The following is a 27,631-nucleotide window of genomic DNA, read 5'->3' on the forward strand; positions in this document are numbered from 1 at the left end:
GTAGTGACTTCATGTCTTTGTAGCTGCTGTGATCTTCCACGTGAGCCTCTCAGCCCTCAGGGTGGCAGAGAAAAATGAAATGTCACTCCACTGAGGGTTATAACGTAAGGGAAGCCCAGTCTGGTCCCACCGTTTTAACATTCTCTTTAGGCAGCTCAGCCCAGGCAAGGCTCCAGCAGCCTTTCCAAGTTCTTTCCCCAATACCAGCTCCTGTCTAAGAAGGGTTGCGTGTGAGTGGAGGTTCTGTGGCTGAGGTGACCTGTGGCAGCAGGGGCACACCTTGTCTGTGGACCCATGTGGTATTCTCAGGACTGGTCTCTGCCCAGAATCTAGGTTGCTCCCTCAGTTGGTTGGCTGAGCCACATGCTGGCTCCCAGCATAGCAGTTAGTGCCTCTGGCCTGAAAATCTCTATACAGCACAGCACCTTTGCTCCTTCGTCTTCTTTCTGCCACTTCTTTACCTTGTCAGCACCTCCGAATCTCCTCAAGGGCTAATGGGCACCGAGAGGCCCTTAAGATTCTGTGTGGGTATAAAGAGCCTAACCTCCTTCTGGAGGGCGGGGCAGGGGATATGGAAAACATTGATCTGCATAGGGCTCCCTCTGTCACATTATTTTCCCACTGTCCTTCAGGATAAAAAGGCAGACTTCACCTTTTCTATTTCCTGAACATCATATCCTCCTTTTATATCCATCACATAAATCTGAAGGTCCAGCCACCGCAGGCGAAGAGTCCATTCATCTAGAACCCTGTGATCTGGCCCACGGGCTGGCCATGATAGGTAAAAGAAATTAGAATATCCTTTAGTCCCTAATAAAACACTGGCTTTTAAGACTTTCATCTTGCTGATTTTAAATACTTTTTTAAATATTAGAAGCTGACTATTGACTTTTTCTTTCAGTTTGTGGACCTGCTGTAACAAAATTAGCTCCTTCAGAGGCACACAGGTCCCCGAAAAGTCATAAACACAGAAATGCGAAAGGAAAAAACATACCGTTTATGTATTTCAGAATATTTTTTGAAATTCCTCTGTGAAGGTTAACATCAGTGTTTCTGAATGCTTCCCTCCCTGCCTGGGCTTAGATGGTCTGTGCAGTGATGCTTCAGTACTGGAAAGGGTGGGCTCTCTCCAGTGTGTAAAAAATAAAAATAGCTAGAGAGAGAATTGCTACATTTATAAAACTAAGACCACAGATGACTAAGAGGGGAGTTGTGAAATCACCAACATCTAAAATCCTTGAGTGAATGAAAAAAGAGCAAAAGGCAGGGTAGAAAAAGTTTAAATGTCTACTTTGTAACAAATAATTTGTAAGCATTCTCTTGTACTTACTCAGCCCTCCCAACTTTCCCTCCTAGGAAGCTATTGTTTTCCTCATTTTACAGAAGAAAAATCAAAAGTTCAAAGAAGTTGTAAGCCCCTCCCAAGATCATAGTTACTGAGTGTTTGGTGCACTGGCAGCCCTTGTAAGAAGCCATGGACACATGAGTGGGGGTCAGGCTAGAGGTAGGGTGTTTCTCCTCATCACGGCTGTTAAGCTGGTAACAGGACCCCAGGATGTTGATTGCTAGGGCGTGACTTTTATCTTTACTCTGACATCTGACATGTTCTAGAAAACTGGCTGGAGTTACGGGAATGAGCGGTGTGCCTTTTGGAAAGAGGTCCCAGCATCCATGTGATTCTATTATAGAAGCAAGAATTCCAAGCAGGATGCTAACAGGTATGAATGTAAAAGAATTCAAACCGTTTTCCAATCTTCTTCCTTTTGGGTAAAACAGGAGTTTTCCATTTCTTCAGTAATTCTCTGGAGTCTTTCGTTTCCCCGATTTTTAAAAGCTCCTCTCCCTCCCTTTCGGAGTTTATTGGAAGTCTGTCCTGGCACATACCCTCCTTCTCAGGAACAGGCCGAGTGAGGAGGAGAAAGGGTAGGTCGAGTGTGTGTCCAGCCCAGCTCCCTCACTGAGCCAGATCCTCATCTCCCCTGGTAGTGGGGCTCAGCCTAAACCTGGGACACATTGTTGGGCCACCAGCGCTCCCACGTTAGAACCTGCATTGGAGATTATCTCCTAAGCAGATACCCCCTTCCAAACTGGGGATGAAGGGCTTGGAAACTAGAAAATGCCAGGTCTGAGAGGGAGAAAAGCACAAGGGCAGCAATACACAGAGCTCTGTGTATTCAGAGGGAAGTTGGCAGGGCTGTGTTCGGGCAGAGAAACTCCGAGTGGTACAAAGGGACGTGCCCAGAGTGGAGAAATCATGCTAATTTTCTGCACCAGAGCTGGAGAACGCCACCCAAAATGAAGAGAGAAAGGGGAGCCCTGTCCAGAGCTTCCAGAGCCCTACGCCTCGCTCCTTTTCTCTACCTTCTCCTGATCCAGACAGGTAGGAGGCCAGAAGGGGAAGAAGGGGTCTGGAGAAAGGACCCAAGGCTTTTACAGGAGAGGGAGGGGAGGGTTGAGGGCCTGGATGCCTTTGGGGAGGGAGGAGGGGAGATGGCTCAGCTGTTGTGGGAAGCATCTCAGTGAACCCAGGCATGAGTGTTGAATGTACTTCTTCATTCCCTGTGCCTCCCACCCAACACTTGTCCCCCTCCCCCAAAAGGCTGCATAGCTTGGGAGCTCCAAGGGCATTCAGTACATTAAATGGAGGGCACTGGGCCATTTCCTATGGGATGACTTGTTGGCGTGGGCCAGTCCTGCATTCTTTCCAAAGGATTATGGTAGGGCTTGGAGGGAGGGGTGGGGGAAATCTTGTTTTTGTAACTCCCCACCCCCCACCCCGAGTGTAAAACAACAAGGGAGATGAAAGAAGCTTTGAAGATACTGAATCTGCTGGTGTGGAACAGTAATACTAACCTATCCATTATCCGCTGTATGCCACAGATACTCATCTCCTGTGTAGCCCCCTACCAACTCCCTGGAGAACTGATCTGACTTTAAATACATGTATTTAAGTGTATACGCATACACACACACACAATTACAGAGTGCCTAGGAATTCAGAACTTAGTGGGGCAAACAGGGGCAAAGATCATTTTGATAAGCTGAAGGAATTGTGGAGAGTCAGACACGAAAAGAATACATAGGAATCAGAGAAAAGTCTTCTACTCCCACCTGGGAAGGGTGAGGGTGGGAAATGTCTGCACTGAATGTAAAAGGATGAGAAAAAACGGGAGTGAGAGTGGGCATTGGAGTTAGGGAAATGGGCAAAGGTTACCAGCTCGAAATGGTACTGGGTGTTTGGCAGAGCAGAGCAGTTCATCAGTTCCTTTGGAGAGGAAAGTATGAATTGAATTATGCAAGAGCCTTGTAAAGCACACTCAGGAGTCTGGAATGTCATCTGTAGATGATGGATGGTGGACAGAAATTGAATGATGTTTTTAAATTGGGGACTGGCAGGGTGAAGGGTGCCTTTCACATAACTTGGGCTGCAATGGGGGAAACTGGAGGCAAAAAAGGTACGTAAGGAAGTTAGTATTCGTTTGTTGGGCTGCTGTAAAAAAGCACCATAAGCTGGGTGGCTTAAACAGCCGAAATGCATTGTCTCACAGTTCTAGAAGCCATAAGTTGGAGATCATGGTATAGACAGGCCATGCTTCCTCTGCAGGTCCTAGGGAAAGGACCTTCCCAGCTCTCTTCCCTCACTCCTGGTAGTTCCTTGGCTTGTGGCAGCATCATTCCACTCTTCACATGGCACGCCCCCTATTTACATGTCTGTGTCTAAATTTCTCCTTCTATAAGGACATACACTGGAGTAGGTTCATCCTCTGCTTAATATATTAGATCTAAAAAATTACCCTATTGTCAAATAAAGTCACATTCTGAAGTACGGGGCCTTAGGGCTTCAACATGGGAATTTGGGGATTGTGGTACATGATTCAGCCTATAGCAGGGCTATTGCAATCCTCCAGGAAGAAAATAACATGGACTGGAATCAGAATGAAGATAGTAGGAATGTGGCATGTTGAGATATTTTCAAAGTAAAGTCAGGACATAGTGAAGATCCAAAGAAACCTTAAAGAGAGAGAAAGAGAGAGAGAGAGAGAACTCCATTTTTAATGTTCTGGCCATGATATGGACAAAGGAAACTCACCTGAATTCATCACAGGCCAATTGATGGAACATTCAAACGAGTCTTTTCTAGAAGCTAGGACATTAACTGGCAGCCATGAATATAATCTAAATAATCTGATTTTCAAGGTTTTACTCTCTCAGATACTAGAGCTGTTCTATCCTTTGGGGACCCAAAAGAAGGAAACAAGTCCCTCGCCTGGGTTCCACCCTTTTTAGCCCCAAGTTCACCTCTTCATGGTAGGTGCTATTTTTTTTAATTGTAACTGAAAATTACAAGTAGGATAATGTATTTGGCATAAAGATACAGTTTTAGGAACCCATAAAAAGTTAACAAACCCATGTAATCAGCCCCAGATCAAGAAATAGAACATTTTAGCACCTCAGAATCCCCCTATATTATTTCAGTTACTACCGCCCTCCTTATGAGATTACAGTGGTATCCTAACTTCTAATACAGATTAATTTTCATGTCTTTGAACTTTCTATGCTTCTTTTGCTGAACACCAAGTTCGTCAGATTCATCTATGTTGTTGTAATGTGTTTAATCTCATTGCTGTATATTCCACTATATGAATATACCCAATTTACTTACCTATTCAACTTTGATAGATACTTGAGTTGCTTCCAAACTAATGCAACCAATTCAGCTCCATTGGGGATTTATGGATAGAGTTGTTAAAACATTCTAGCACATAGCTTTTGGTGAACAGATATGCATATTTCTTTGAGGGATATACTATGAATAGAATTGCTGAGTTGTAGGGTGTGTAGAGAGTGTGTGTGTTTCCCTTTAGTAGTTATGGACAGTTTTCAAAAATAGTTGTATCAATTTATACTCCTACCAGCATATGAGAGTTCTAGATGATCCAACAATAGTATTTTATCCTTTTCATTTTTGGCCATTCTAGGGGATATGAGGTGGTATCAAGTTATGGTTTAAAAAGTGCATTATCATGATAATGAAGTTGAGTTGTTTCATATTTTTGTTAGCCATTTAGATATCCTTTTATTGGTGAAGTATCTGTTACAAGTCCTTTGCTCATTTTCTACTGAGTTGTTTGCATTTTTTTGAATTACTGATTTGTACGAGTTTAAAAAATACATTTAGCACTAGGAGCAGTGGCTCACACCTGTAATCCTAGCGCTTAAGTCATTAGTCCCAGCTATTTGAGAGACTGAGGTAAGAGGATCTTTTGAACCCAAGAGTTTGAGGTTGCTGTGAGCTATAATGATGCCACGGCACTCTATCCCAGGAGATGAAATGAGACTGTCTCAAAAAAGATAAAAAAAAAAATACATTTTGGGTATGTGTCTTTTGTAGGATATGTGTCTTGCAAATATCTTCTCCCACTCTATGGCTGGCCTTTTCACTTTCTAAAGAGTGTCTTTGGGTCAACAGAAGCTCTTAATTTTATTAAGAGAATTTTCTGGGCGGCGCTTGTGGCTCAGTTGGTAAGGCGCCGGCCCCATATACCGAGGGTGGCGGGTTCGAACCCGGCCCCGGCCAAACTGCAACCAAAAAATAGCCGGGCGTTGTGGCGGGCGCCTGTAGTCCCAGCTACTTGGGAGGCTGAGGCAGGAGAATCGCTTGAGCCCAGGAGTTGGAGGTTGCTGTGAGCTGTGTGAGGCCACGGCACTCTACCGAGGGCCATAGAGTGAGACTCTGTCTCTGCGGAAAAAAAAAAAAAAGAGAATTTTCTTTTCTTATTTTATGGTTACCACTTCTGTCTCCTAAGAGATCTATGTCTGCCCTCAAGTCAAACAGACACTTTCTTATGTTTTCTTTTTTAAAGGTAATTGTTTTTCTTTTCACATGTAGGTCTACGGATCCGTCTAGAATTAGTCTTTGTGTGAGGTAAAGGTCAAGATCCATTTTAAGTGAATAGTACCCTCAAGTACTATTTGTCAAAAAAAAAAACAAAACACCTTTTCCCAATGCACCGCCGTGTCACCTTTGCCATAAATCAAATGACCCTATTTAAGTCTGTTTTTGTACTTTTCTTTTTTTTTTTTTTTTTAGTCATACCTCTGTTCAGTATTTGGCCATGCGGAATGAAGGAAAGGAAAGAGAAGTTCATTAATTTGCCAGCAATGAGAATTTCAGGCTCATGCCTTAAAGTAGCATTGTCCTGACATCAGCAGAAGTATAGAGCTTTTTTTATTTTTTTAAGAGACAGAGTTTCACTTTAAGGCCCTTAGTAGAGTGCCATGGCATCACCACAGCAATCTCCAACACCTGGGCTTAAGCGATTCTCCTGCCTCAGCCTCCAGAGCAGCTGGGACTACAGGCGCCCGCCACAACGCCCGGCTATTTTTTGGTTGCAGTTTGGCCGGGGCCGGGTTTGAACCCGCCACCCTCGGTATATGGGACCGGCACCTTACCGACTGAGCCACAGGTGCCGCCCTGTTTTTGTACTTTTCATTTTGTTCTGTTGATCTATTTGTCTATCTTTGTGCCAAGATCACAAAGTAAACCTCCTGGGATTTTGATTAGTATTGTGTTAAATTATAAATTAGTTTGGGGAAACTGACAGCTTAATAGTGATGATTCTTCCAGTCCACAAATATGGTAAATCTCTGTGTGCCGTCTTAATATCTACCTAGTATTAGCTGGGTACACATTCCTGAACATCTACATTCTTTAGGGAGTGGACAAAAAGCCACTGACCCTTTTTTTCCTGGATCTCAAGGGCCTTCTTCACAGTTTCTGGGTTACTCCTACATCCCTGAATGACCCAGGCTTCAAATGTTCAAATGATTTTATACGTTTGTAAGCATTTGGAAACTGTCAACCAAGAGATGAGAGTTAATGAGAAAGGGTACTATTACCTAGGAGGAGGAAAAACGGGAGGTGAAAATGAAACATCGAGTCGCCCCAAGATTTAAAGAGGAAGGCAGATGAAAAGAGCCCATTAAGGAGACAGAAAGGGAACAGTCAGAGAGATAGAAGGAGAAATTGAAGCCTGCAGTATCTAGTAAGTCAAGGGCGTTTTCAGGGTTAAATCAACACCAGTCTATCAAAGAGGGTCCAGTAGGATAAAGACTTGGCAGGATAACAGCATAAGAATGTAACAAAATGTGGTAATAGTATACAGTCAGTGATGCACCTTCACTGTAGCAACTGAGGAGGGGCTTGGTTTTCTCAAATCCTCAGTAATTAGGAAAGACATTAAAAACCAAAAGCAGGGGCGGCGCCTGTGGCTCAAGGAGTAGGGCGCCGGTCCCATATGCCGGAGGTGGCGGGTTCAAACCCAGCCCCGGCCAAAAGAAAAAAAAAAAAAAAACAAAAGCAGAAATAGTGTTTCTCCTTTCCAAGCTGTATGTTACCCTTGAATTCTGATCACCACATCTCAAAAAGGAAATAATAGTTAGAGAAAGCCCAGAGAAGGGTCTGATGGCCAAGGGGGTGGAGAGACTTCTTTATGGAGAAAGACCCAAACAAAACAAAAAACTCTTCAGATAAAAAGAGACACAGGCAGCGCCCGTAATTCAGTGGGTAGGGCGCCAGCCACATACACCGAGGCTGGCAGGTTCGAGCCCAGCCTGGGCCTGTGAGACAACAATGACAACTGCAACCAAAAAATAGCCGGGTGTTATGGTGGGCACCTGTAGTCCCAGCTACTTGGGAGGCTGAGGCAAGAGAATCATTTAAGCCCAGGAGTTGGAGGTTGCAGTGAGCTGTGATGCCACAGCACTCTACCCAGGGTGACAGCTTGAGACTCTGTCTCAAAAAAAAAAAAAGAGAGAGAGAGACATAGTTGTGTCTTTCCTGTTAGAGAATATGGATAAGGTCTATATAGACCAACCTGAGAATATAAGTTTGGTGCCGTCCCTCTGACATTTTTAAAAGGCAAATGTAAGGCAAATATTGGCCAAAGGAAACTTTTACCCAGCAAAAGGAGCACATGTAAAGAAGGAGATGATGATTTCTTTAAGAGAAGAGGTTATTAAAGGATCTAAGGCTATTTGCAGGTACATTCTTATACTTTGAAGTTTGACATTCCCTGGGATCACAGCAGGACAAAATCCTGCTGGGGGTGGGGGTGGGGCACTGACCTAGTCCACTCTGGCATCATTTAGGTGGATAGGTACATCTTGCTGAGATCTCACTTTGCTTTTGTTCAGCTTCTGGTGGGAACAGTGACTTTCTACATAATGATGCCTCGGAGACAAAGATTAAGTTAATCGCTTTTCAAGGTTGAATAGCCTTAGTTCTTTTATTTCCACTCTGGACCTTAGTTGTTAGCCATTTCCTCATTTCTGTGTCCTTCTTTGGCTCCTGTCCCAGTTCTCTGTGTCCCTTGAAAGCTGTGGAACCCTGAACTTGACACGGACTATGATTTTGGCTAGAGTTTTTGGGAAATAGTGTTTGCACAGCAAAAGGCTCTCTCTACCAACTTCTGAGGAAGACTCCTGCATTTGCTTATGAACGTGTTTGTATATATTCCTCTGACTCCTAACCACAGCCACGTTCACAGTAATGATGAAGATACTCACCTAGATGGGAATGAGGCCTAGGGCAATTTATGGGCTGTAGCTTCTCCAACGTTTTCATCCAGAATAAATCAAGTTTAAATTGGGAGACAGAACAGACTTCAGAGGGGAGAACATCACAGAAAGGCTACTGGGCCCTTGGATGGGGTAGAAGAGTGTGGAAACCAAGGAAGCTCAAGGGAGGCCAGAAAGAGCAGAAGGGAGAGGGGGAGTCCCTTCCTCTTGTCCTTGGGGCTGTCAATGTCCAGCCTCCAAGAAGAAGGAAAGCCCTCAAAATCTGGTGTGTAGGGTCATCACACGGACTTGGTGAATAGGATGGGTCTGCCTCACTGGAAGATGGGCATACCTCACTACTTCAGACTGGGTCCTGAGAAAGGGAATAGATGTTCCTAGGTATTTGTTCACCACCACTATGGCTTTTAATGAAGCTCAGTGATTTTTTTCAAGGCTACCTCCAGTGGTACATACCAAAGCCTATCTACCTACTCAGGGAAATTTGAAAGCTTGCTTTTCTAAATCAATCTAAGCCTGAAGTCTAGCGGTTGCTAGGCAGGAAATCCCATTTAAATAATCACAGACAATAAGAATGTGAAGAACCCTTAAGGATTATGTAGCCAAATAGATTTTAGTCTCATATACAGAGCTATAGGATTCCTAGTTGCTCCCAAAGTTATTGAGGAGAACAAAACTCTAATGCCCACCACCTCTTCTACCAAATCTGGTGGTCCAGAACCATATTTCATTTCTTTTCATTTTTGTTTTTGTTTTTTTTTTTTTTTTTAATTTTTTTTATTAAATCATAACTGTATACAATGATATGATTATGGGGCATCATACACTCACTTCATAAACCATTTGACACATTTTTATCACAGTGGTTAACATAGCCTTTCCGGCGTTATCTCAGTTACTGTGCCAAAACATTTACATTCTACATTTACCAAGTTTCGCAAATACCCCTATAATATGCACCACAGGTGTGATCCCACCGATTCCCCTCCCTCTACCCACCCCCCCCTTCTCACTTCCCCCTATTGTTAAGTTGTAGCTGGGTTATAGCTTTCATGTGAGAGTCCCAAATTAGTTTCATAGTAGGGCTGTGTACATTGGGTATTTTTTCTTCCATTCTTGGGATACTTTACTAAGAAGAATATGTTCCAGCTCCATCCATGTAAACATGAAAGAGGTAAAGTCTCCATCTTTCTTTAAGGCTGCATAGTATTCCATGGTATACATATACCACAATTTATTAATCCATTCGTGGATCGATGGACACTTGGGCTTTTTCCATGACTTAGCTATTATGAATTGGGCTGCAATAAACATTCTGGTACAAATATCTTTGTTATGTTGTGATTTTTGGTCTTCTGGGTATATGCCCAGCAGAGGAATTACAGGATTGAATGGCAGATCTATTTTTAGATCTCTGAGTGTTCTCCATATATCTTTCCAAAAGGAATGTATTAATTTGCATTCCCACCAGCAGTGCAGAAGTGTTCCCTTTTCTCCGCATCCACGCCAGCATCTCTGGTCTTGAGATTTTGTGATATAGGCTAGTCTCATTGGAGTTAGATGATATCTCAAAGTAGTTTTGATTTGCATTTCTCTGATGATTAAAGATGATGAGCATTTTTTCATATGTCTGAAGGCCTTGCGCCTGTCTTCTTCAGAGAAGTTTCTCTTCAAATCCCTTGCCCAGCCTGTGATGGGATCCCTTGTTTTTTTCTTGCTGATGCGTTTGAGTTCTCTGTGGATTCTGGTTATTAAACCTTTGTCAGAGTTATACCCTGCAAATATCTTCTCCCATTCTGAGGGCTGTCTGCTTGCTCTGCTTACTGTGTTCTTAGCTGTGCAGAAGCTTTTCAGTTTGATCAAGTCCCAGTAGTGTATTTTTGAAGCTGCTTCAATTGCCCGGGGGGTTCTCCTCATGAAATACTCACCCAGACCAATTTCTTCAAGGGTTTTCCCTGCATTCTCCTCTAGTATTTTTATAGTTTCATGTCTTAAGTTTAAATCTTTAATCCAATGAGAGTCTATCTTAGTTAATGGTGAAAGGTGTGGGTCCAATTTCAGTCTTCTGCAGGTTGCCAGCCAGTTCACCCAGCACCATTTGTTAAATAGGGTATCTTTTCCCCACTGAATGTTTTTAATTGGCTTGTCAAAAATCAAATAGCGGTAAGTAGCTGGATTCATCTCTTGGTTCTCTATTCTGTTCCAGATATCTACTTCTCTGTTTTTGTGCCAATACCATGCTGTTTTGATCACTATCGATTTGTAGTAAAGTCTGAGGTCTGGTAGTGTGATTCCTCCTGTTTTGTTTTTATTTCTGAGTAATGTCTTGGCTATTCGAGGTTTTTTCTGATTCCATATAAAACGAAGTAATGTTTTTTCAAGATCTTTAAAATATGACAGTGGAGCTTTAATAGGGAGTGCGTTGAAATTATATATTGCTTTGGGTAGTATGGACATTTTGATAATGTTGATTCTTCCTAGCCATGAGCATGGTATGTTTTTCCATTTGTTAACATTTTCAGCTATTTCTTTTCTTAGAGTTTCATAGTTCTCTTTATAGAGATCTTTCACGTCTTTTGTTAGGTAAATTCCCAAATATTTCATCTTCTTTGGCACTACTGTGAATGGGATAGAGTCCTTAACTGCTTTTTCAATTTGACTGTTGTTGGTGTATATAAAGGCTACCGATTTATGAATGTTGATTTTGTAACCTGAGACGCTGCTGTATTCCTTGATCACTTCTAGGAGTTTTGTAGTAGAGTCCCTAGTGTTTTCCAGATACACAATCATATCATCTGCGAAGAGCGAGAGTTTGATCTCTTCTGACCCTATATGGATACCCTTGATCGCCTTTTCTTCCCTAATTGCGGTGGCTAAAACTTCCATTACAATGTTGAAAAGCAATGGAGACAATGGGCAGCCTTGTCTGGTTCCTGATCTGAGTGGAAATGATTCCAATTTAACTCCATTCAATATGATATTGGCTGTGGGTTTGCTGTAGATAGCCTCTATCAGTTTAAGAAAAGTCCCTTCTAGACCAATTTTCTTGAGTGTTCTGATCATGAAGGGATGCTGGATATTATCAAAAGCTTTTTCTGCATCAATTGAGAGAATCATATGGTCTTTGTTTTTTAATTTGTTTATGTGCTGAATTACATTTATAGATTTACGTATATTGAACCAGCCTTGAGACCCTGGGATAAAACCAACTTGGTCATGATGTATAATTTGTTTGATGTGTTGCTGGATTCTGTTTGTTAGGATCTTGTTGAATATTTTTGCATCTATATTCATTAGTGATATTGGTCTATAATTTTCTTTTCTTGTTGGGTCTTTTCCTGGTTTGGGGATCAGGGTGATGTTTGCTTCATAGAACGTGTTGGGTAGTCTTCCTTCTTTTTCTACATTTTGGAACAGGTTGAGTAATATAGGTACTAATTCCTCTTTAAAGGTTTGGTAGAATTCTGACGTGAAACCATCTGGTCCCGGGCTTTTCTTCTTAGGGAGGTTTTGTATAGTTGATGCTATTTCTGAACTTGATATGGGTCTGTTCAACATTTCCACTTGATTCTGGTTAAGTCTTGGAAGGTGGCGTGCTTCCAAGTATTGGTCTATTTCCTTCAGATTTTCATATTTCTGAGAATAAAGTTTCTTGTAATATTCATTAAGGATTTTTTGGATTTCTGATGAGTCTGTGGTTATTTCGTCTTTGTTGTTTCTGATTGATGATATTAGAGATTTTACTCTTTTTTTCCTGATTAGGTTGGCCAGAGGTTTATCTATTTTATTGACCTTTTCAAAAAACCAGCTTTTTGATTTATTGATCTGTTGTATTATTCTTTTGTTTTCAATTTCATTTAATTCTGCTCTAATTTTGGTTATTTCTTTTCTTCTACTGGGTTTGGGGTTGGAATGTTCTTCCTTTTCCAGTTGCGTGAGATGTCCCATTAAGTTGTTAACTTCCTCTCTTTCCGTTCTCTTGAGGAAGGCTTGCAGTGCTATAAATTTCCCTCTTAGAACTGCCTTTGCAGTATCCCAGAGGTTCTGATAGTTTGTGTCTTCATTGTCATTTTGTTCCAAAAAATTGGTGATTTCTTTCTTAATCTCATCTCTGACCCAGCTATCATTCAGCATAAGGTTATTTAACTTCCATGTTTTTGTATGGGTATGCAGATTCCTGTTGTTACTCAATTCAAGTTTTATTCCATGATGGTCCGAGAAGATGCATGGAATAATTTCTATTCCTTTAAATTTACTGAGGTTAGACTTGTGACCTAAAATGTGATCAATTTTGGAGTAAGTTCCGTGGGCTGATGAGAAGAATGTGTATTCAGTTTTGTTGGGATGAAATGTTCTGTAGATGTCTGCTAAATCTAAATATTGGATGGTTAGGTTTAAATCTAAGATTTCTTTGCTCAGCTTCTTTCTGGAGGATCGATCCAACACTGCCAAGGGAGTGTTGAAATCTCCAACGATTATGGAGCTGGAGGAAATCAAGTTACTCATGTCTGTTAGAGTTTCTCTTATAAATTGAGGTGCATTCTGGTTGGGTGCATAGATATTAATAATTGAGATCTCGTCATATTGAGTATTACCCTTAACAAATATGAAGTGACCATTCTTGTCCTTCCTTACTTTTGATGGTTTAAAGCCTACTGTATCTGCAAATAAAATTGCAACACCTGCTTTTTTCTGATTACCATTTGCCTGAAATATGGATGACCATCCTTTCACCCTGAGTCTGTATTTGTCTTTTAAGTTGAGATGTGACTCTTGTATGCAACAAATATCTGGCTTGAGTTTTCGTATCCAGTCAGCTAACCTATGCCTCTTTAGAGGACAGTTTAAGCCATTCACATTGATGGAGAGTATTGATAAGTCTGGTGGAATTTTGGGTATCGAGTTTTTCAAAGGTCCAGTGGACATTTTTAATCCTTTCGCCAGTGTGGAAGTTGGAGTTTGATCCGAAGATTCTGAGTGAGTTTACTTTTGTGGTATAGGATTGGGTTGGTCATTGTGGAGGATAGGTCTGAGAACATTCTGAAGAGCTGGTTTACTTATGGCAAATTTTTTCAACATATGAATGTCATTGAAGTATTTAATTTCTCCATCATAGATGAAACTCAGTTTAGCTGGATACAAGATCCTGGGTTGAAAGTTTTTTTGCTTTAGGAGATTAAAAGTTGATGACCAGCCTCTTCTTGCTTGAAAAGTTTCAGCAGAGAGATCTGCAGTTATTCTAATATTCTTACCTTTGTACGTTATAGTTTTCTTTCGCCGGGCTGCTTTGAGAATCTTCTCTTTCATGTTAACTTTAGTGAAGCTAATTATGATATGTCTGGGAGATGGCTTATTGGGGTTGAATCGTGCTGGGGTTCTGACTCTGTCTGCTATCTGAATTTCAGATTCTCTAGGCATGTCTGGAAAATTTTCTTTCATAATTTCATGTAGAAGGGCCTCTGTGTCCTTGGCAGCTACTTCATCAGCCTCCGAAATTCCTATAACCCTTATGTTGTTTTTTTTCGAATTATCTGAGAGCTCTCTGAGTGAGTGATCCGTTTTTGCTCTCCATTTCTCTTCCTCTTTGAGAGATTGGGAGCGTTCGAAGACTTTATCTTCAATGTCAGAAATCCTTTCTTCTGCTTGCTCCATTCTGTTACTGAGGGATTCTACTGTATTTTTCATATCTTTGAGGGCTGTAAGTTCTTGTTTCAGTGTGTCTAAGTCTTTGGTGGTTTTGTCTTTAAATTCGTTAAATTCTTGAGACAATTTTTGAATTTCTCCTCGAATTCCTAATTCCATTTTATTAATCTTGTCTGCAAACCAAATTCTGAATTCGACTTCTGACATCTCAGCCAGTTGTTTATGAATGGGATCTTCAATCACATCTGCCATATCTTTTCTTGGGGGGGTTGATCTATTCTGGTTATTCATGTTACCAGAGTTTTTCCGCTGATTCCGCCCCATGGTTTACTCCCTTTGGTTTTTCCCCTGGGGTTTTATCGAGGGCCCGTACAGTGTTGTGGCCTGAGAAACTGGGGCCCTGTCTGGTGTGGTGGAGCAAAGTGGTTCTGTCTTGTTTTCAGCTGGTTTCTGTTCGATCCTATTGCAACTTCTACTCTGGCTTGAAGTCTCAGCTGTGTGGAAAAATCAGCAATTAAGTCACCCCGCCTGCCCACCTCTGGCCCCAGTTGGAAAAGGAGAATCAAACCTTCCTACAATCGCACACCCAGGGCACCGCCTGAAGAGTCCTCAGTCTATTAGCCCAGTTCAAAAGGTCCGAAACAACTGTCTCAATCGGCACTTGTCTCGGGTGGAAGGGTTCAAGAGGTCTCTGGGAACTGGATCACAGGGGCCTGGTGACTCCTCTGAGACAGCTCACCCCAGTGCAGCGTGGAGTCAGGAGGAGCCACCCAGCAAACAGAGCAGTCTGGGAAGGTTGACGTCTCCTTCCCCACTTTGCCCCTCCATCGGACCCAGTCACTGGTATCTCTGCAGATGGCTAACCCAGTTGCCTGCAGTGAACAGACACTCCAGGGGTTTGCACCTGCCTGAATCGCGAGGAAGTCTGCCAGGCCCCCGCAGACTGCCGCTATCTAGCAGGAGGAGATGGGGCCTGACATCTTTGAGTGTTTGATGCAGGTGATGGGAAGGAGGTGTTCACTCAGGCTTAGCCCCGTCCCTGATGCATGCTGCTAACAGAACAGAACAGAACAGACAACTTTGTGAGGTTCTGTCTCTGTTCTTGTTGTCGCCTACAGGAGACGGGCTGTTTTGAGTTCAAACGTCTTTGCTGCTGGAGAATTGCGTCTGAACACCTCTCTGGGTCGGCCCCGCCCTGGAGGCTTCCGGGTTTGTGAGCCGTGTCACCGGTGGCCTCCTCTGGTTGCCCAGGGAGACAGGGGGTGTGGCCTCAGAATATCCAGAAGTGAGCGTTCTGCCGTTAAAGAAAAAACGGCTGTTGATCTACCTCCAGGGAACTGCTGCTCTGGTGTGGGCACTCAGGTGACCCTTTTCTCCTCTGTCCCACGCCCCAGAGTCAGCACTGAGCGGCCGCAGTTTGTGCTGGGTCCACACCCCTTAAGAGATCCCCCAAGAATCAGAACTCTTGGGGGATGGGCCCCCAGACCCCGATTGGGAGTGGGGCAGGGGGAAGCTAGAGTTTCATTCAGTTTCACGCAATACTACGGTCCGGGGAGGGCTCCTGCACTGCACCGCAGGGAAGTGCCGCCAAGGCTTGATTTCCCCTCAGCAGAGTGCCCTCTCCTCGCTCACGTATCCCAGAGTCAGCGCTGACCTGACGCAGCTCAGGCACTGTGCACTCCCCTCGAGAAATCACCCAAGGAGCCGAACTCCTGGGGGATAGGCCCTCAGACCCCGAGTGAGAGTAGGGGCTCTCAGCTCTCAGCGAGGAGGCCAGAGTCTGATTCAGTCTTGGGCCCCGTATGCCCGGGGAGGGTTGCTGCACTGCACCGCAGGGAAGTGCCGCGAGTCGTGACTCAGCCCGGTGCCCTCTCCTCACTTGCGCGCCTCAGAGTCAATGCTGACCAGTCGCAACTCGGGGACTGTCCACTCCCCTTGAGAAATCACCCAAGGATCCGAACTCCTGGGGGATAGGCCCTCAGACCCCGAGTGAGAGTAGGGGTTCTCAGCTCTCAGCGGGGAGGCCAGAGTCTGATTCAGTGTTGGGCCCCGTATGCCCGGGGAGGGTTGGTGTACTGCACCGCAGGGAAGTGCTGCGAGGCGTGACTCCCCCTCAGCCCGGTGCCCTCTCCTCACTCGGCGCGCCTCAGAGTCAATGCTGACCAGTCGCAACTCGGGGACTGTCCACTCCCCTTGAGAAATCACCCAAGGATCCGAACTCCTGGGGGATAGGCCCTCAGACCCCGAGTGAGAGTAGGGGTTCTCAGCTCTCAGTGGGGAGGCCAGAGTCTGATTCAGTGTTGGGCCCCGTATGCCCGGGGAGGGTTGCTGCACTGCACCGCAGGGAAGTGCCGCGAGGCATGACTCCCCCTCAGCCCGGTGCCCTCTCCTCACTCGGCGCGCCTCAGAGTCAATGCTGACCAGTCGCACTCAAGGGGACTGTCCACTCCCCTTGAGAAATCACCCAAGGATCCGAAGTCCTGGGGGACAGGCCTCCAGACCTCAGTGGGCGGGAGGGGAGCGCCGGGGATTCAGGGTTGCCGGCAGAGGATTCCCAAAGTTTTATTCAGCCCTATGTCCGGCAGGAGAACGCCACGGCACCCCAGTTGGGGAGGTAGGTCCAGTTTTTAGAAGGTCTCTCCCGTGGAGAGACCGTGGAAATTAAAGGGCTCTAATTTCTGCCCGCTTGTTCAATTTCTGCCCGCTTGTTCAATTATGGGGCTCTAGAGCCAGTCTCATGGGGGAGGGGGACTCCCGTCCGCTTGGTGGTGGATTTTGTACCTTTTGTTTGCGTCCTTGTGATCACAACTTGCCTCAGCGGTGTTGATGTGCGTTCTTCAGCCTTCTCTCTTGGTGAGGCTCAAGTCCACCAGGATACTTACTAAATTCCTGTCCCTTAACTCTCCTTCTGGACGGGAGCCTTTGTTGAAAGCTGGCTTCAGTCCGCCATCTTGTCTCCCCCTCCTCTTTTCATTTTTGTATAAAACTTTGTGGGAGTAAAAATACCACTAATAAAAAAAATGTTTGAAAATAGTTGATTTAGGCTGGACACAGTGACTTACCCTGTAATCCTAGCACTCTGGAAGGCCAAGGAGGGTGGCCCCATCTCTAAAATAAATAGCCCGGCATTGTGGCAGATGCCTGTAGTCCCAGGTACACAGGAGACTGAGTCAAGAAGATCCCTTCAGCCAAGAGGTTGAGGTTGTTGTGAGCTGTGACTTGAAAGCACTCTACTGTGGAGACAAAGTAAGATTCAAAAAAAAAGAGACAAAAAAAGAAAGAGACAAAAAAAAAAAGAAGAAGAAAGAAAGAAAATAGTTGATTTTGTCCATTCTACCTGCCCTAAAGACTTTCCTTCAATAACAAACATATGAGCCTTGGTGTGTGCCACACCTTTCGGGGCAAGACACGATTGCAAGAAGGACTTTAGCTAACAAATGCAATCAGTGTAACCTGGCTTATTGTACCCTCAATGAGCCCCCAACAATTAAAAAAATATATATATGAAATTTAGATATTGACTTACCGCAGCTTTAATTATTAGAGTCGTTTCTTCTGCCCTTAAGGTTTTATGATTTCAACGTTCCTGGAAGGTAAGGGATCATAGGATGTCAGCCTCAGGAAAGACCCTAGAGATTATCTGGGGCTTCATTAAGTAGAAGAGGAAGGAGAGGCCCAGAGAGGGGACAAAATAGCTAAGTGGCCTTTCCTTGACCACATCGAAAGATGAGGTGCTCACTACTTCACAAAGCACTATTCAAAACAATGAATTGAATAAATTTATTAAATAAATTTGCTTTGATCTTCACAACCAACCTTTTAGTATAACTGTCTCTTAGTTTGGTTTGAGCCCTCTAGGCAAAAGGAGAGGAATAAGAAATGAAAGGATATAGCTGAGCTTCCCATAGTCTAGACTCCAGCAGTGGGAAACAAGGCTGAAAAAGAAAGAGAGAACTTCAGAGGCAATGACAGTCAAAGGAAGCAGTTTGGGGTCCACAGGGACTGAGAACTGGCCTGTATATGTCCATTCAGTTAAACTCAACCCTGTTTTCAACTGGCATATTCTCCAGAAGACCCTCCTTTGGGTGCTTGTAACACTCTACAAGGCCAGGTGACACCAATGAGCAGCATCTGTTCAAGTCCTAAAGTTCCTGAAAGGTCTCTGAAATGTGAGATGTGTCTCTGGATAAAGCACCCATCAGACAAGATGATAAAATCCTAGACTTACAGGGCTGGAAAAACCCCAGTGAGGCCGTCTAGCCTCCTATTCATTTTACCTATAGGGAATCTTAAATCCAAAGAGGTAAGTACCTTTCCCGGTCATTCAGCAGCAATAGGGCCCAAATCCCTGCTGCTCAATCTTGTATTCTCTCCGCTACACAAGAATAACTGATTTTCATATTGTACTTCACAATCCTATGGACTTGATAAAGCGTAGTTCTTGTTACTATTATGTTACTATTATTTTATAAATGAGAAGAGACTTAACAAGAAATTAGTTACCCAAATCCACACAACCAAAGAGCGGTAGGGCCCAGTCTTACAAGGCCCTTCTGATTCCAAACTCTTTGTTCCACCCATCCCAAATCCCTCCTCTGGAGCGAATACAGATTGGACTAGAGTTTGAGTGGATTCCCCTAACCACCTACCCAGGTGCAGAACTGTCCTACATGGAGTAGGCCTAGTCCAATGTGGAGAGAAGATAGGGAGGCTCTGGGCATGACTGGGAAGTGGTCAGGTTGTCTTCAGCGCCCTAAGCTTCCCCTTTCCTGGCACCATCTCAGGACACACTCCTTTCTTTGTGAATCTTGTGTTCCCTTGCTATCTCCACTTCCTGCACTCACAATCCCCAATCTGATTCACCCTGAGGTTTAATGCCCTGTAAGCTTCAGGGAGAAGAGATCTTTTTATCTGTTTTGCTCAAGGACATAGAAAAGTGCCTGGCACATAGAAGGTACTCAATAAATATCTCTATGAATGAAGCACATAACAGTTTGGGTTAGCCGAAATATTCTGCAAAAGGAAGGCAAAGGGAAAAAGTGCCAGAGAGGCAGAGGGCCAGATGGTAGCAGGAGAGAGGGCCATGGAGGACAGAGGAGCAGGGGGCCCAGGGCTACCATGAGAGAGAAGATGGTACTGAAAGGTAAGAAGTAAGGACTGGCAGGTATGAAGGGCGCAGAGGGGCAAAGCATTGGGAGATCAGAGGGCTTAAAGGTGGGAGTGGGCTAAGGAGCTCAGGGCCTGATGCTGCCCTCCTCCCCCTTCTCCCTGGACCTCTCTTCACAGAACCTCTGGAGGGCGTGAACATCACCAGCCCAGTGCACCTGATTCATGGCACTGTGGGGAAGTCAGCCTTGTTCTCTGTGCAGTACAGCAGCACCAGCAGCGATAAGCCAGTAGTGAAGTGGCAGCTGAAGCGGGACAAGCCGGTGACCGTGGTGCAGTCCATCGGCACAGAGGTCATTGGCACCCTGAGGCCTGATTATCGAGATCGTATTCAGCTCTTTGAAAATGGCTCTCTGCTTCTCAGTGACCTGCAGCTGGCCGATGAGGGCACCTATGAGGTCGAGATCTCCATCACTGCTGACACTTTCACGGGGGAGAAGACCATCAATCTCACTGTAGATGGTAAAGCGCTCTGGCAGGGAAGGGGGAAGGACTGGTGCTTGATCCGGGGGCAAGATCTCTGCCCAATACATTAGCTAGACTCAGGGAAAACCACAGCACTTAGGAGCGAGACTGAGCCAAGGTGACATACATTAGAAGTTGGCAGATAGGGCCAGGAACAGTGCCTCATGCCCATAATCCTAGTGCTTTGAGGGTCCGAGGCAGGAGAATTTTTTGAGGCCAGGAGTTGGAGACCAGCTTGGGCAACAAAGCAGAACTTCATCTGTGAAAGGAAAGAAAGAGAGAGAGAGAGAAAGGAAAGAAAGAAAGAAAGAGAAAGAGAGAGAGAGAGAGAGAGAAAAGGAAAAGAAAAGAGAAAGAAAATGAAAGAAAGAAAAATTAGCCAGGTGTGATGGCATATGCCTGCAACCCCAGCTACTCTGGGAGGCTGACACGAGGAGATCACTTGAAGCCCTGGGATTTGAGGTTGCAGTGAGCTATGATGATGGCACTACACTCTAACAAACAAAAACCCCAAAACAAAAAAATTGGCACAGCTAACATGTATAGAGTACACTTACCACGTGCCAGAAATTATTTTAAGTGCTTTGCAAATGTCAATTCATTTCATGCTTATTATAATCTAGGGATAATCACTATTCCCATTTTGCAAATGAGGAAAGCGAGGCACAGAGAGATTGATTAATGTGCATACGGTTACATTGCTAGTAAGTGATAAAGCCAAGATTTGAACCCAAAGAGTTGGACCTAGGCTTAGCCCAACCAAAATATCATCCAGTCTGGATCAGTTTAAGACCTTAAAGCCTATTGGTCTTGGAAAGGTATTGGGGAAGAAGGGAATGAGGGCAGACACCACTGCTGTGCTGTTCAGCATTATACACCCTGTGGCTAATTGGCACTCAATAAATACAGGGTGTCTCGAAAGTTACCATCCATAGGGAAAATGGGAAATTGTAGCAAAATGCACCTTTATTTACAAAATAGTCTCGATGTGTTGGCCACGTCTTTCTACACACACATGAAGTCTTCCCTCCTACTCACAGAGAACATGTTCTAAGAGATGTTTCTATGCAAATTTTCCTATGAATGCAGATTTTGGAATGTCCGATAGTTGGTAAATTTGTGAATGAATAAGTGATGGGGAAGAATTGAGGATCCCCGAAGGGTCTTCTCAGCCCACAGATTAAGTTGGGAGGTAGGGAGAGAAGAAACAGGAAGGGAGAAGCTCTTTAGCCGATGACTCACAGACCGCCCCACTCCGGGCCTCAGTGCCCATTTCGAGGCCACAGGTGCTGGTGGCTTCGACCACTGTGCTGGAGCTCAGCGAGGCCTTCACCCTGAACTGCTCACATGAGGACGGCACCAAGCCCAGCTATACCTGGCTGAAGGATGGCAAGCCCCTCCTCAATGACTCTCGAATGCTCCTGTCCTCCAATCAAAAGGTGCTCACCATCACCCGTGTGCTCATGGAGGATGACGACCTATACAGCTGTGTGGTGGAGAATCCCATCAGCCAGGGCCGCAGCCTGCCCATCAAGATCACCGTGTACAGTAAGTCTCCCCGCCTGCCCTCCTTTAGGACTCAAAACCCTGAGATGCAGGTGCCCACGAGGGATTGAGGACATCCCAGAGGGAGTGTGACTACAGGGGGTGCAGAGATGGGGGCCGACTGCCCATGGAGGACCACAACAGGTGGGCAAGTGAGCTCTGCGCAAGCTCCACCATCAACCAGCCACGATGCTGCCTGTGCCTTCTTTTATCTTCCTTCTACTGTGGGAATCTCTGATCACCATACCTGCCCCTCCTTTGAAGACTTTCCCACCTCTCTGTGTCTCTGTCTCCCTAGGAAGAAGCTCTCTTTATATCATCTTGTCTACGGGAGGCATCTTCCTCCTTGTGACCTTGGTGACAGTCTGTGCTTGCTGGAAACCCTCCAAAAAGTCTAGGTAACTCTCCAACTTCTACACCCTAATCTTCCTTCTGTCCTAACCCCAAGCTCTATTTTTTCTTAAGTCTCTTTAAATGCCTTTCCTCCCAGGACTCTACACCTCTTCCCAGGAGATCCATTTTTCCATTGTGTATAGCACGGCATCCTGTGCTCACAACCCCCACAACCCCAGCACAATTAACAATGGTTTCCCTTGCTGAACACCTTTTCTGGGCTAGGCACTGTGGTTGTGGCTAGCATGCCAGCTTTCAAGTAGGACTATCTGCAGTTTACAGATAATAATATGGACACTCAGATTTGTGGCTTGCCCACAGTCACAATGCTAGGGACAGACCCAGGGGGCCAACCTAGATGTGACTCATTCCAAAGCTCAGGGACTACCTCCTGCTCCCACTGCACCCAGCCCATCTTCCTGTCTCAAGGCCTCTTTCATGGACAACAGATCCCTCCCTGTGTTCCCCCTAAATCCTCTCCTGCTCATAATCAATAGCTCTGCTCCAGCTCTGCTGGATTAATTTGCAGGAAGCAGAGGAAGCTGGAGAAGCAAAGCTCCCTGGAATACATGGATCAGAATGATGACCGTCTGAAGGCAGAAGGTGAGCTCCCAGCCACCCACTCACCCATGCCATCGCCACTCAGATCAGTGGGATGCTGGGAAAAGGCAGAAATGGGCAACAAGGAGACCAGCTCTGCAGACCCCCTTCCTCCACCAACTGCTCGAAGACTGCAGAGCAGGGAAAGGTGCCGCCCAGGTAGGACCAGGGGTGTTCAGACACGTTGGTGGAGGTTGTGATGGGCCAGCCTGGGGGGTAAAGAGCATAGGTGCTGGCTGGTGGACACAGTCTGTGCCTGGGCCAGCCGTTCCATCCTTTCTCCTGTGCAGCAGACACCCTCCCGAGAAGTGGGGAACAGGAGCGGAAGAACCCCATGGCACTCTACATCTTAAAGGACAAGGTGAGCAACTCTGAGCTGGATACCCCACAAATAGGCAGTGAACCCCCATCCTTTATGTGCCTGGCACCAGGGAGCCATCCCATATCATTTTCCCTTTACAGTACTCTGAATAACCCTGTAAAACATTAGTGTTGCCCCTTTCAAAGATTAGAAAAATAAGGCTAGGAGATTGATTCAATGACTTGCCCAGGTTTAAACGAGTGAATAAACCTAGGGTTTTTGGACACCGGTTCTGGTGATTTACCCACTATTCCACAGCTGTCGGAGACGAGTGGGAAGAGGAGAATAAAGGGACAAGGCGCTCAAGTTAACGCCTTTTGACATTCATGGTACACGTAGTATGTGCCAGGCACCAGGCTGAGTGTGGTGACTGCAGAAAACCCAGACCTATCCGTGTCTGCCCCTTCCGGGACCTGGGTATCCCCAGAACCCTCTAATCCAGGGAGCCTCGCAGACTGGCCGGCTGCCCGCTGATCCCCGCGCCGCGTGTTCTTGCAGGACTCGCCGGAGCCGGAGGAGAACCCCGTCCCGGAGCCTCGGAGCGCGACAGAGACGGGCCCGCCCGGCTACTCCGTGTCGCCCCGAGTGCCCGGCCGCTCGCCGGGGCTGCCCGTCCGCTCTGCCCGCCGCTACCCGCGCTCCCCAGCGCGCTCCCCCGCCACCGGCCGGACGCACACGTCGCCGCCCAGGGCCCCGAGCTCGCCCGGCCGCTCGCGCACGCTGCGGACTGCGGGGGTGCACATGATCCGCGAGCAGGAGGAGGCCGGCCCGGTGGAGATCAGCGCCTGAGCCGCCCCGGGACCCCCGGGAGCTGGCGCGGCGCGAGCGAGCGGGGCGCGGGTGTCCGGGAGGACGCGCGTGGGGGTGCGTAGAAAGGGGGTTGCGGCGGGGGCGGCGGAGTGTGGATCTAACGGTGAACCGGGTCGCGTGTGTTCTCAGCAAGTACGGCCCTCTTAGGACCGCATAGATTATTAAATTTTCATCCCAATCCCCAAAAGGGTTTTTATGGAAACTAACATCGGTAACTTCACTCCCAGCGACTTTCCTGTGCTCTTCCTAGGGAGCTCTTCTATTCCCCACCCACTGTTCTCCCCTCCCAATCAACGTCTGAGTCCTGGAGCACATTTTAGGCAAGCCCAGATTAGGGAGGCCACTTTCTCAAAATGCAAGACTGTACTAAACTGTCACATACCGGCCACTGGGTGCACAGGGGCTGTTCTGAGCACCGGGAGATCATGGTAAAGACAGGGCATCTTGCTTGGGCACCTACTACCTAGGTACTTACAGATGGGTAATGGAGGAGCATAAACACGTTCCTTTGACCTGGGCCCTAGCAAGGGCAAAAGACTCCAGCCTGCTGTGCTGTGCTTGGCCTCCTCCTGAAGCCTCCTGTGTCAAGCATTCCTTCCGTTTCTGTTCTTGACTGGAAGATAGGGATGGGCTTGTTTCTGTAGAGAAGTGGATTCCCACTCAGTCCTCTGGCCCAGAGCAAGTAAGAAACTGTTTTTAACCTGCCCGAGCCACAGCCAGACTTAGTCTCTAAAAATAGCCGGACATTGTGGCTGATGCCTGTAGTCCCACCTACTCGGGAGGCTGACGCAAGAGAATCGCTTAAGCCCAAGAGTTTGAGGTTGCTGTGAGCTGCGATGCCACCAGCACTCTATCTAGGAGGGCAACGATGTGAGACTCTGTCTCAAAAAAAAAAAAGAAAGAAAGAAACTATTTTTCACCCCTCAAACTCATGCCTTCTCCCTGGCTTCCTCACAAAACAAGTCTTTCAAACAATCATTATCCTCCAGCGATTCTCAACCTTCCTAATGCCGCGATCATGTTGTAGTGACCCCCAGCCATAGAATTATTTTCGTTGCTACTTCATAACTGTAATTTTGCTACTGTTACGAATCGCAATGTAAATATCTGATATGCAGGATGGTCTTAGGCGACCCATGTGAAAGGGGTCGCAACCCACAGGTTGAGAACCGCTGCTCCAGAAGGTTGTTGAGCTTCCTCCACTTGTAAAGAGAATAAGGCTCTAATCTCCCAAGAAATGGTAGACGGCGAGAGTCGAGGGAACGTTTCAACCCTTGGCCTCCACCCCCACTGGCACCATCCTCTCTGCTCTCCCAGATGCTCAGATCCCCAGATACAGGACAAGGGCAGACTCCCTAATCACCCTAACATCAGATAAGGAGAGGGTGGTCACCATGCAGCCAGGCCACGCCCGTGCCACCACCTCTTGCACAATTCATAGGAGAGGCAATAATCTGCTGTGAGGTGACAGCAATTTAAAGGCTGAAAGAGGAGGCCCTCTGTGTGTTCCTTCCTCTCTTCCCTAATGCCTCCAAGGGTCCTTGGATCCTTGGACCCTCCCTGACCTCTCAAGCTCTAGCTCTGTCTGTCTCTACAATCCCCCGGATCAACTCTGTTGGCCCCTGTTATCTACCACCTCCATACCAGGGCAAGTTTTATCCCACCCTAAGGGCACCAGAGTTTCCAGTTTGCTTCCTCTGCCCTCATCCCATCAGCACGCCCCTCTTAGCATCCAGTCCCTGTGTACTCCCCTAGGCTCATTTGAGAAGGCAGTTCTTTGCAGCTCCCCTAGCTTCCCAGGTGCCTCCTCCTCCATAAGGAGGTAAATGCACGTAGAGGAAGGTTGCTCAGGCAGGTGGACTTGGAGAAGGGTACCTGCTGGTCAGCCGTGAGATACACAGGTGAAGGTCAGGGTCATAGGAGAGTATACCATACCCTGGTGCTGAATCCCCGAGGGGCCGGCTTCCCAGGCTCAAGCCAAATCTGCCTTGAATTGGGGTGATAAGTAAGGAAGTGGTTTCTTTGTTTTGTTTTGATCTTCACCTTTGTATTGCAAGCATCTAGCAGAGTGCCTGGCACATACTGGATGCTCAATAAACTTGATGAAATGAAAATGACAACTTTATTCCATTTAACCAAGGAGAACTAAATGAACAGCTTAAACATACCAGTCATTTCCCTTTTTTCTTCTTATCTTCCTTCACCATATTTTGCCCTCTTTATAAACCCCAACTTGTCCACTCTGAGTCATCATTCATCCATCCATCCATTTACTCATTCAGGTGTTCTTTAATTTATTCAATAAGCATTTGTTTATCTACCATGGACCAGGCCATGTGCTAGACAGTGGGAATAAAGCATAACTATGTCAGGAAGATAGATAAGTAAACAGATTATTACAATACAGTATATAAAATGTGATGACAGAAATTGATGCAAGGTGCTCTGAAAATATGTAGGGGAATCATCTAACCCAGATTAGGGATTGTCAGCAAAGGTATCTTGGAGGAAAATGTACTTGAGTGTAGTCTTTTGTTTTTTTAATGTTTATTTTTTAAATTTTTATTTAAAAAATTTTCGGTACAAGAGCAACAGTGAGACTCTGTCTCAAGAAAATAAAAATTAAAAAAATAGTGGCGGCGCCTGTGGCTCAGTCGGTAAGGCGCCGGCCCCATATACTGAAGGTGGCGGGTTCAAACCCTGCGCCGGCCGAACTGCAACCAAAAAATAGCCTGGCGTTGTGGCGGGCGCCTGTAGTCCCAGCTACACGGGAGGCTGAGGCAAGAGAATCACTTAGGCCCAGGAGTTGGAGGTTGCTGTGAGCTGTGTGAGGCCACGGCACTCTATCGAGGGCCATAAAGTGAGACTCTGTCTCTACAAAAAAAAAAAAAAAATTAAAAAAATAAACATTAAAAAAAAATTCAGTGCCATGGCGTCACAGCTCACAGCAACCTCAAACTCTTGGGCTTAAGCAATTCTCTTCCCTCCGCTGTCCAGTAGCTGGGACTACAAGGCACCCATAGCAATGCCTGGCTATTTTGTTGTTGTCGTCATTGTTGTTTAGCAGGCCCTGGCTGAGGTTGCAACTCACCAGCCCCGGTGCATGTGGCCAGCGCCCTAACCAGTGAGCTACAGGCGCTGAGCCTTGAGTGTAGTCTTAAAGGATTAGTTGCTTAATCTTATTTTCAAAAGGATGAAAGGACACAATCCAATCAGAGATGCATGTGTAAAAGCTTGGTGGTATAAAACACAAGGAGTAATTCAGGGTACTGAGCCATGGCAGTGGATTAGATTATTTGGGGACAATATATAGAGTAGAAGATGAAGAAGAAAACTGCAAATAGATTTCTGAGGACATCATTATGTGAAAATAAGGTTAAAAGGACCTCACCAAGAAAGCTAAAAAGGCATAGCCAGTGAGATAGGAGGAAATATAAGAGATAATGGGGGAAAAAAACAGATAGTAGTATCACACAATCAAAAAAAGAGGGTTTCAAGAAAGAGTGAGCATTCAGGACTTGGAGAGGGGGTGTCACATATGCAAAAGAATTACAAGTACACATTATGTTTGTCAGTAGACGGATCATCAAGTAACTTGGTGTTAGTCTCAGACCCATAGTGGAGGTTAAAGCCAGGTTACAACAGGCAAAAAGGAGATTGCTATGAAAAAAGTATTTCTGCTAAATACTTGTGACTAGATGCCTAAGAGGTCCTCCTGTTTCGCAATAACTAGGTCCTGCTTTAACTACATTTGTTTCGCATTATTGACCTTCAAGAGAAGGGGTGGGAATGAAGAGTTAAAAATTGCTTAATTTTAATTCCTGGTACCACTGCCACAATTTACAGGGCAATATAATTGATGTAATGAAAAGGAAAAAGAAAAGCTACAACAGATAAAAGACCTCAGGGATATGTATTTGCATGGACACTATATTGCATTAATCAATAGCTGCCTTTTTATTAACTGTAGCTATGACAGTCCTGAACAAGAAAGATTTTCTATTTAAGCTGCAGTAACTTTTTTGACTATCGTTCCTTCTGTGGCAGATTTTTACAGTTTCTCTACTGCAT

At 45.6% G+C, this 27,631-nt stretch overlaps 1 protein-coding gene across 4 annotated transcripts; it reads left to right on the plus strand.

Moving 5' to 3' along the window:
- Nucleotides 1-1,932: 1,932 nt before the first annotated feature.
- On the plus strand, nt 1,933-23,585 carry HEPACAM (hepatic and glial cell adhesion molecule). 4 transcript variants are annotated; one of them, XM_053595967.1, is made up of 7 exons: nt 1,933-2,380; nt 19,507-19,848; nt 21,118-21,399; nt 21,695-21,794; nt 22,319-22,548; nt 22,680-22,750; nt 23,249-23,585. In XM_053595967.1, exons 1-7 carry the CDS (start codon nt 2,296-2,298, stop codon nt 23,537-23,539), a joined length of 1,401 nt encoding a protein of 466 aa, XP_053451942.1. In that variant the 5' UTR covers nt 1,933-2,295; the 3' UTR covers nt 23,540-23,585. The 4 variants fall into 4 exon arrangements, with proteins under 4 accessions (XP_053451942.1, XP_053451943.1, XP_053451944.1 ...); XM_053595968.1 differs by having other exon boundaries at nt 22,683-22,750; XM_053595969.1 differs by having other exon boundaries at nt 22,319-22,392.
- The last annotated feature ends 4,046 nt before the right edge of the window (nt 23,586-27,631 follow it).

Source organism: Nycticebus coucang, chromosome 6 (genome assembly GCF_027406575.1).
Source record: "Nycticebus coucang isolate mNycCou1 chromosome 6, mNycCou1.pri, whole genome shotgun sequence".
Lineage (NCBI taxonomy): Eukaryota > Metazoa > Chordata > Mammalia > Primates > Lorisidae > Nycticebus > Nycticebus coucang.

What these genes read in the sequence shown, in the direction of transcription:
- HEPACAM (XM_053595967.1), top strand. Translation starts at nt 2,296, where the DNA reads ATGAAGAGAGAAAGGGGAGCCCTGTCCAGAGCTTCCAGAGCCCTACGC. An exon ending in CCTTCTCCTGATCCAGACAG is followed by an intron (nt 2,381 to 19,506) that starts GTAGGAGGCCAG and finishes CTCTCTTCACAG; the next exon opens with AACCTCTGGAGGGCGTGAAC. An exon ending in CAGGGAAAGGTGCCGCCCAG is followed by an intron (nt 22,549 to 22,679) that starts GTAGGACCAGGG and finishes TCTCCTGTGCAG; the next exon opens with CAGACACCCTCCCGAGAAGT.